Source organism: Diachasmimorpha longicaudata, chromosome 14 (genome assembly GCF_034640455.1).
Source record: "Diachasmimorpha longicaudata isolate KC_UGA_2023 chromosome 14, iyDiaLong2, whole genome shotgun sequence".
Lineage (NCBI taxonomy): Eukaryota > Metazoa > Arthropoda > Insecta > Hymenoptera > Braconidae > Diachasmimorpha > Diachasmimorpha longicaudata.
Genome location: NC_087238.1, coordinates 14,978 through 25,675, shown reverse-complemented (window position 1 = coordinate 25,675; position 10,698 = coordinate 14,978). Strand labels below are relative to the sequence as shown.

At 42.4% G+C, this 10,698-nt stretch overlaps 1 protein-coding gene across 1 annotated transcript; it reads right to left on the bottom strand.

Moving 5' to 3' along the window:
* Positions 1 to 2,647: 2,647 nt before the first annotated feature.
* LOC135169199 (uncharacterized) lies at positions 2,648 to 9,274 on the bottom strand. The gene is made up of 5 exons (XM_064133958.1): positions 8,463 to 9,274; positions 3,346 to 4,134; positions 3,022 to 3,285; positions 2,820 to 2,957; positions 2,648 to 2,728 (listed from the first exon to the last, which is right to left on the bottom strand). Exons 2-5 carry the CDS (start codon positions 3,673 to 3,675, stop codon positions 2,708 to 2,710), a joined length of 753 nt encoding a protein of 250 aa, XP_063990028.1. The 5' UTR covers positions 3,676 to 4,134; positions 8,463 to 9,274; the 3' UTR covers positions 2,648 to 2,707.
* Positions 9,275 to 10,698: the final 1,424 nt, after the last annotated feature.

Here is a 10,698-nt window from a genome sequence, read left to right as displayed (position 1 = left end):
CGCTCGGGGGGAAAACATTGTTGCAGTGAATACCCCCCCGACAGATTGGAACACAAGCGAGACCGGGATTGAAGCGGTCTCAGCTTACGTCGACATAAAGGTCGGTGATATGGTATGGCACAAGAAATTTTCACCATATCACATGGTGGGACCACACGAAGTTATCGCACTCCTTTCGCCCGACGTAATTAAAGTCAGAACAGGGAATGTCGATACACACGTGTCAAAATGCCGAGTCGTCTCAGTAAACGAAGAACCAAATAAGGGTCCTAGAACGACTTCACACGGAAGCCAAGACGCCGGTCAACCAATAGAAACCCAAGAAAACCGCCCGACAAAAAGGAAGCGAGGACGCCCACGAAAAATTCCTGTTAAACCAGGGATACGAAAACGGCCCTCGAAATTACCAGCAGTTAAAAGAAAAAGAGGACGACCGCGAAAAATCCCACTCGAAGAAATATCTACAGAAGAGGAAAATATTGCAAAACGCCCAAAAAGAAACACGCAACCTCCTCAGCCAAATGAAGAACCGGAAACCGAAAGAGAGAGCTCTAACCCCGGAAGCGAACCCGGAAGTATATTCGACCCCACACAAGAGCCAGTACCAACGTCAGACGAAGATATGGGTCGACAAAATTACCAAGAAGATAACGCAACAGCTGACGAGGGAAACGAGACGACACTCGATAACCAAAACGAGATCGATGTGCGAGAGAAAGACGGAGAAAACAGCAACAATAGCCAACACAGAGAACCACTGGATTACGCAAATTACGATGCATGGGAGCCGCCGACGGACGCTGATAACAGCGAGGGAGAAGACCCCCCTTTCGTCGACAACGAAGAGCCACCAGAGGATCAACTTTCTGAAGAAGAAGACAACGAGAATGTCCGACACTCTCGAATGCACGTGACGGAAGAAAAACAAAACTTCGCATTTTTTCTCCCAGCATCCGGAGAACCGGATAACGCATGCCTTAGGGTATTAATCGAAAAAGAATGGATACAGGCGGAAGAACTGACGTCACAACGGTGTCAAACGGGAGAGGTAATTAAAATATCGAAAACCGACAAATGGGGATTTGGCCTGGTCATTAAAGATGACCCAGAGGCAGAAGTCCTCGAGGATAACATTGAACGAACCCTAGGAATATTTCTCGAGCTAATAACAGGCGAAAATATAGAAATAATAAGAATGGCACACGACTATGATTGCCTATCGGGACGATCACGAAGAACAATCAGAACGACCCTGAAGCAAAAATTACGCGGAACCAACGTACAAGTAATATTATGCGCAAGATTACTCGAAGTGCCGACTACGGAAGATCGCATTTCCATCGTTGAAGAAAAACATACATCAACGATAGGAGGACATAAAGGTATCACCAAAACCCTATACGGAGTGAAACTCCAATACTATTGGAAAAACATGTCCCAAACAGTCCGAGAATACGTGAACCTCTGCCAAACCTGCCAACGCAAGAAACTAACGAGGGAGAAGGCCCGCCACCCCATGATCATTACTGATACACCAATCGACGCGTTCGAGAAGGTGTCTATGGACATCTATGAGCCCTCCGGCAGGAGCTACAGGGGATATGCATACCTATTGACAATGCAGGATTGTCTAACGAAATACGCTTTAGCCGTGCCATTGAGAACGGAACGAGCGGAAGACGTAGCACGGGCTCTCGCACGCAGATTAATATGTACATTCGGCGCGCCACAGGCCCTCTTGTCGGACAGAGGCACAAATTTTACAAGTCAGATCACGGCGGAATTTTGTAAATTATTTAGAATTCGCCACTGTCTGACTACCGCGTACCACCCCCAATCAAACGGATCCCTCGAACGCAGTCACCATGTCCTGACCGAATTTCTGAAAACCCAAATCGGAGATAGCGGAGACTGGGACAAATGGATAGATATGGCGATGTTTGCGTATAATACGAGCGTACACGAAAGCACGGGATTCACCCCTCACGAGCTAGTTTTCGGAGTAAAACCACGCGTACCCTCAGCAAGGTCGATCGAGGGAATCGGAGGCAAACCCTATCGCGTATTATTCCAAGAATTAACCGAAGGACTAAAAAGAGTACGCGAACAAGCCCGGATAAACCTCATTAAATCGAAACAAAGATCAAAAAAATATTATGACCGAAAAGTGAGGGAAATACCGCTTCAAGTAGGAGAATATGTTTGGATCTCAAAAGAGCCCAGAACGGGAAAAAGGGACGATGATTGGAAAGGACCATACCGTATTCTGGATATTTTAGATCACAACAACGTGAATATCCAAATGGAAAGAAGATCAAAAATTGTACACCGCGACAAACTAAAGAAAGCGCGTCTCTGGGAAACCGAAAACCGCCCCGATAACCGAAATTAGAAAAAAAAACGAAACGACGAAATATTACCCGTTTTTCGAAAATTTCCGGTATAAAAAAAAGGGGGATATAAAATAAAATAATAACTCACCAAAATTGAAGAAGGGGCATCATCTAATTTGGCAGCAGTTGACTCCGGAAACCGAACTGGAGACGAGCTGGATGGGGAAAGAAAAAAAACAACAATGAAATTTTCAGAAAATAAAAAAAACATATATTGAGATATTTTTAGAAGAAATTAAAGAAAAATATAAATCCTGGACGCAGTAAAACCGGGTACGATGGCCGCATCAGGAGAAAAGAGGATTCCCTCAGCCTTAGACACCGCGAAGACGATCCTTGAAAAAAAAAAAACAAAGTATAAAAAGATTGGCAAAAATGAGGATCATGATCAGGAGAGACAAATAAAAAAGAAAAATAAACACATACAAAAGCATCCCCACGAACATACTCAAAGAAGGCAAACCAGTCGTACTCGTCGACAATCTCCACCCCGAGAGTAGGATCCCCGGACAAATATCGTAGATATTCCAGAGGATCATCCCCGTATTGATACATACGGGGAGCCTAAGAAAAAAAAATATACCACAAATTTAGCATCAGCCAAGAAAAAAAAAGGAGGATAACTCACCACCGGGCAGGGACCCTCAATAAAGAGACGGGGGAGACAAAAATCACCCGACAACCATAGGCGCAGATTATCCTGTCGCCGAACCTCACGCGTAATCCCCATCCTGAGGATACTCTCCACACGATCCCAGCAAGCATCGTAGAGGAGGTTAAACAGGAGACACGGGGCAGAATGGGAGAACAGAGGGACGCGATAGTAATCCTCCACCGTCAGGGTAAGCCAGAGTTCAGTAACCTCTTGCACGGTTTCCCAGGGAAATGACTCCTGAACAACAAAGGGGAATATATATTAAACATAAAAAAAAAGAGAGAAAAAAAAACTTACCAAAGATACCGGGAGAACTACGTCAAAATCCCCAACCTCAAAACCCGGAATCCAGAAAGGATGGCCCGTCATCTCACTAGAATGTCGCTGGCTATTGAGGAGATGGATCAACCCCAACCCAAAATATTGGCCAGACCGGATGGCGGGAAGAGTAAGAGCTATACGGTACTCAAAAATTTCCCGTGGAACCCAAGAGGGAAGAGGCTCTAATAACAACTCGGGGAAATCATAAAATCGCGAACCACCACGAATCAGGGACCCAACGAAGGGAACTGTCTCTACGAGGTCCTCCAACACCCGCACAATCGGATCGCCAGCGGATAACACCATTATATAACAATAAAACAAACCACAAACGAACGACGTGACAGACGGACAACGACTGAGTGACCACACGTCAACGAAGAACAAAAAGGGAGAAGAAAAGGAAAGATTCCTAGAAAAGAGATTATAAACACCCCACACAGCATAGAGGGTAATGATAAAAAAAAAGGGGATCAACTTACCAACTATGGAGCAACAGCTGAGTCAGACGGAATCACCGACGACTGTCGGGATTCTGGGAGACGACGTCCGGATCCACGACGACGTCCGGATCCTCGTCGACGACCGGAACCTCGAGGACGCCCGGCACCTGGGCGAGATCAGGACAAATGGATAATTGACTTATCCAGTCCCCGGGCGTGAATCGACGGGACCGACGAGCCGTCTGACGACCCCCACAGACGGAAACACGGGATCGCCGAGCTGTCTGTCGACCCGATCTACTCCCCGATTCAGGGCGAATCCCTAAGAAAACAAATAATAAATAAAAAAAAAAAAAACGAAGGGGAATAAATTACCGTGAGTAATAAATTAAACAAAATTTGACGAGATAATTAATGGTAAAAGAGAGTAAATTTTTGAGACTTGTCCAGTTTTTTTTTTGCACTGGACTGGCAATATAAAAAAAAAAAAGGGGGAAAAAGGAGATTTTTCATTTTCTTTTTTTTTTGTGTCGATATAAATGGTATAATATATTTAATATATTTCGAAAGAATATAATTTTTAAATATAAAACGGCGGTGGTCAGGTCGCAGGGAGACTGTCACACCATTTTTCAATGAACAAAATAAACTGTGATAAATTTTTAAATAAAAGAGATAAAAAAAAAATTTTTGAGGATGATAATTAACGAGGAATCCTCGGGCTCCGAGGATGACCCAAGATGTGATCCGAGATTTTCTGGACGATTATATCGCGCATGTGGCCTCCCGCTTCAGCCACTTCTAGATTATTTATAAACTGTAAAATCAACATTAAAAATATTTAAATTGCATTTTTATAATCAAAGGGTAACATTTACGACTCGATAAATAAAACACTCCTTTCCCCGGCTTAACTAATTAATTGTAAAACAAAAATTTTTCAACGAACAATTCAAACGGCATTTGAACACAAAAATCACTCTTTTACATTTGTTATCCCACGAGAAAGTGATAAACAATGAATACTCACTCACGACCCAACTGAGCCCCAGTGTTTAATTTAGAAAAAAAAACCACCAATTATCGTTTCTTTTTACTTTCAACAAATAAAATAACAAGAAAAATCGTCAGTAAGGAAATAAGGGATTGAATGTCAGAAACTCTTCGACTTCGTTGCTCGCAATAACAAAAATAATAATAATAAAAAAATCAGATTTATTTCTTTCTCAACTAAACGGAAGAGAACCCCGGTCCATAAAGCCTTCCCCAAGAAGCACCACTGAAGGAGGAAGAAGCGGGTGACGTAGGCCGTCCCCCTCCTTCCCGCGGTCCCCTACTCACCACGCTCCCGCTTAAAGAAAGAAGTGGACGACGTAGCGCCCCCCCCCGCAGTCCCCTGTTCACCGGTCTTATTATTAATGGACCCCTCAATTTCCCAAAAATTAGAGCCACCCCTTTTAACCGCAATCGGAATCTCTCAAATACCCCACGGCCAAAATTATATATATTTAATGCAATTTAATAATCAAAAGGTAAAAAAGGGACTTACCGGTAAAAGCACCGCCGGTGGAAATAGGCTCATCCCCATTTGGTGATCGGGAGGCCTTGCTTGGTAATCCTTGCTGAGACATCCTCCACCAATCGAAAGAAAAAAATCCTCACAAAAATATTTATACACGCACAAAAACTTCACTGTTCGTCAAGTGTCACCAAACGACTGGTGACATACGCCCCGCAATTGCGACCCGATAATCTGACACCCCCCCCCGGAAGAGCATACTCTTGGGCACCAAGAAAGACGTCGGGCGGCGACCGATATCGATACCGAGAAAAATTACCAATCAATCTCGCTGGCGCACCAACGACGATTATTTAAATTTCGAAATTCCCTAGGGACACCCTCGTTCATTGTAAATTTACACTAATTTGTAAAACATTAATCTATTTAGAATTGTGAATTAGGGAAGCGAGAAGATGAATGGAATTGGGCCCAGAAATGATAATACGGATGATTATCGGGTGCTGAGAGAAATTTTACGGTTTTGGGGTAAAGGTTATACATTGATGCATGAAAAAAATATTGCGTATTTTACTGGAATATAATTCCAGAAATTAGAGGGAATAAAGAGATGGGGTGAATATATGCGTGGGATGTTAGAAATTTTTTTTCCTTAATTCACTTTGGTGATTGCGGAGATATCTGAGACTCATTTTTTAAAAAAAAAAAAAAAAAAAAAAAAAAAAGGGGCTTTGAGAATATTAATTATCGCTCTCAGGGTATTTTTAATGAATCAATAGTTCTAGTAACTATTGCACCTGAAAATTTGGTCATTTGAACCTGTTAAAATTTCGAGAATAATAAATTATAGTTTTGGGATAATGAAATAATTATTTTGAGCTGATCACAGCCCCTTTAGTTGTAAAATGTTATACAAATATGTTACCAGGAAATTTAATAGAGGATCCCGCATAATCCCTACCTCTGTCAGGAATATATTTTAATGTTTTCACATTTCGCCCGAAAAATATTCTTATTTCTGACTGATGAACTGTAGAGTACAATCAGCCAGGAATAAGAAGGGGAGTGAAGGACGAAACGTAAACAACAAAATAGCCGTGTATGATTGGATGTTTCAGGCTCGCAAGGAGCCCGGAAACTCCAGGCGTGGAAATCACACGATTAGAGGGAGGAAGCGGAATCCTAACCACTAAATATGCGAACCTGCGAATCTATCACACGGTGTGGAATATGATTACACATATCGACATAACAAAATTCCTAGAGAAAAAACAAATCCTCACACGACACTGGTTGGGAATGAAAGGGATCTGTACCCAACTACGAGGCAATTGTAATTTTGAAGACCAATTAGACCAGGTAATTAATCGGCTCGATATATTAGACGGTACTCATCGACACATGAGAGAATTGTTGGCAGAAACACCGGAGAGATCGAAACGAGCGGTCCTCGGATTTGTCGGGAAAATAAGCAAGATTCTTTTCGGGACAATGGACGAAGATGACGCGGACTATTACGACCAATACATAGAATCCCAACAGAACACAACTAGGGAAACCCTAGCCCTTCTGGCGAATTAAACGCACATTATTCGATCCGAATTCGAATCAATCCACCAAACTTGTAACGTGGTTAATTTTTACTCATATAAAAATGGACCAGTTAACCCGCCCTTTTCCCTTGATCGTCCAAAAACGGAACAAATGCTCTGAAGGGCGCCAGTTGTTCTTTGTCTCGACGGGAACAACAAACCGAAAAACGTAATCGAAGCGGATAACTCACGGCAACGAACTAAAATTCCAACTAAAACGTAAACCCAATAACTTAAAACTAAAAGATCAAAGGAAAGGTGGTATTTGCTCACGCTGCTCAGGATGTAGGTTGTGGAGAGAGGGGTGGTTCGGGGTGTGCTGGTCACTGGGCTATCAATTCCATAACTCAAAACTCAACACATATTTAATATTTCTTTACGGAACTATATTCTTTAACTTCCCATAATAATAACTCAAAATACAAATTTTTACAATATTCCAAATATTTATAATAACGCAGACATAAACCCAATAATTTTTGTGAGAGAGAGAGAGAGGTCTTATAAATTACTCAAGATTCCATTTATTTTAAGGAACGTAATCGTATCGTCGCAGAGAGAAATTCAACTATGTTGATCCATCTAATCCATGACAATAAATTTTATCAAAACCAAATAAAATAGAAGAAAATATACGATCCTAATGTCGGGCTAAATATTATTAATTTACCCGAAAATCTAACAGTCCATAATTTCGAACTCATTACTAATACTCGATACATTCAATAAACCCGAATTATAATTTTCAAGGCGTCATAAACGCAATTAATAACGAAAATTCCTAACGTAACATAATTTATAAAACATACGGGCTCCGAGAGCATAACACATAGCAGCTAAAACGACGGACGCGGGATATACATTATACGGAGGCGCGACCTTGGCGAGAGAAATACGCGGGAGATTCTCGCGGAGGCGCGTAACGTAAACAAACGTAAACTCGTATTCGAAACGACGAATCGTTAGACACTTTTTATTAGCGAAGTGTAATTCGAAATGGCCTAAGGCACAATAATAGAAAAAGAGAACAAATCTCTCGGCGATAAACGCAAACATAGCTTTTCAGAAAAATATCTGTATAAGACAATAACCTACAATTGATCCACACGACTAACACGTATCCAAATTCAGATTTTGGATTATAAAATAAACCAAAAGGGCCAAAGGCACAAAAATATACAAAAGAATTCGAAATTCCAAAAAGGCAGCAACGTAAATTAAATATATTGGCGACTAGCGCAAGGTATTTCCTCAATACGAGAATATTCTCCCAAATTCCACAACAGGTGTGACCTCATCAAGGTCATGAGTATTGCGTCACCCTGGCATGGCTTGCAATTGCTAGGCAATTGTTAAGCAATATAAAAGACGTTAAACGTAAAAGACGTAACTGCATGGTTTTGGCGTTATTTAGGCTCTACCGCACAGAGCAATAATCTCAATAAATTAACCGGAACAATGACTATTACCCTGAGATGAGAATCAGGATAAATTGATTTACTCTCTAATAAGCATTGTTAACAATAAATCCAAACTCACGGTTGCGACGTGTACGCGCTGGGAGACAATAATCGACTATACTTCGGACAACGGGTCGATTCGACTTCACTGGTCCTTGAATAATTGTCCTGAGGATTCGGTGTTCTCCTGGCGATGGTTCGAGCACAACTAATTAACTATTTAACACTAAATGCACTATTAATTCGCTTGACGCTGATACCACACGTGGTGTTGCCGGCGACGTCTGCGTAGAAACTGTTGCTACGCGACAGGTTGGCGCATGGCGACCGACGGGAGCGTAGCGCTCCGGGCGTTATGGCAACGCAGAGTTGGCCTGGCAGGTCTCGGCGCGAAAGTTCAAATGTTCGCGTAACTTGATTTTTATTTTCGCGGTTGCATTCTCGGGATCCCCGGGGTTAGGAGAAACGTAATTAATTTTCTAAAAACAAAACGATATTTTCGCGATCTCATTCTAGTTATCCATCGCTCTAATTCTTAAACATAAACGTAATTCGACCTTTTGGCAATCCACGCGATGGTAATGGTCGTGATTACTCGCGTGGCCTTCCACCCTGAAACGAAACACAAAACCCATCCTACCCCGTAAATCCACTTATCTGAGCGGCAGCATTTCATCTGCACCTACACGTTTCCGCGAAAACAATGGAGAGGTTTCAGTTCGAATAAATTACGTGGCTCGGTAATATCTTGGCCTAAAAGCGTAATAATTCTCCTTGAACCAAAATCATAAATTGTAAAACCGCAGGGCGCGCCAAACATCCGCAAAATTTAATAAACATAATTCCTAATTCTAATTCTCGAAAACATAACTTAAATTTTACTTAAACGATGATTCTATTATTTCCAAAAAACTAATTAATCCAAAGAGCAAAAGTATATATCGTATTCCCTAAACAATTAAATCTCTTATGCCTAATTTTTAATGGGTAAGCTCTCTCTCTCTCTTCGGCCTTACTCACGAAAATTTTACTTGACGCTAGATTTCGAAGGGATCCCTTCAGGATTCCTTACAAACTATTCAAGGTCTAACTAAAGAAATTAAGACCTTGAACGCGACAGTCTACGTAGCCATCGGAAACATCCTCGAACGTATCGACACTATAGGGATTAATGGGAAAATGGCGAGCCTTATATCAGCTTTCGATGCGGAACTGAGCGAATATGAGCTCGACACCCAAATGCTGATTAACGCCATCCTATTCGCGAAAAGAGGACAATTGCACCCGTCAATTATGTCGCCAGAAAATATCCTGGACGCGGCTAACGAAGTAATTCAACATAATCGGGGGGCGGAGTTCCCGGTCCCCCTAGAAATCCCATATATCACCGAATTATTAAAACTCGCGGATCTGACGGCCTATTTTCATAAGGAAAAGGTCGTATTCGTCATCATGATACCGATACTTGAGCTAACAAAATATATGGTGTATAGACACTTGACATTGCCGACAAAAATTAACAATACCTCAACGTCTCTAGTGGCCTTTATAACGCCAAGTTATCCCTACACCGCTATTTCGGAGGAAGCCAATACGTATCTCAAGCTTGACAGTGAAGACATCAACCACTGTAAAACGGGAATGATCGGCCTTATATGCAAGACCGCACGACCCCTATACGAGGTCAATGGGAACAAGGATTGTGAGGTACAAATGATCTCCAATCTCCGTTTTTCGAGCTCCGAAATATGCGATGTACGGGTAAAATCAATGGACCGAACATATTGGGCCCGAATAGGATATTCCAACACATGGGTTTTTTCCGTCGTCACGGAAGACGAAATACGGGTAAAATGCACAAGACGCGAACCCGCCACGATCATCATTACGGGAACCGGAACAGTCACCCTAGCGCCGGACTGCGAGATTCGATCGCGATCCGTCACCCTCACCCCATTCCAAGAACTGACGTCGAAGTTCGACCTAAAATTCGTGGACCGAGCCATCTTCGACATCCCGACCCTACTAAACAAGACAATACGCGGACTCGGCCCGAACAATTTGACGGAAATCTTAGGCGATATAGGCCTACTACAAACGGTACAGGTTGGACAGAACGACGAGGACAGCGTCACAAGGGACAGTCTCGGGCTGCAAGTCATTATCGGTAAAGCCCGAGCGCTGTCCAGACAAGGGGACACAAACAGAAGACTGAGGAGGGTTGAACACGGGTTAGGATACGCGGGGATTTCGCTAGGAATTCTTGGGGTGATTACCGCGGCATGTTGGAAATTCTCCCTATGGTCGAAGGTCGC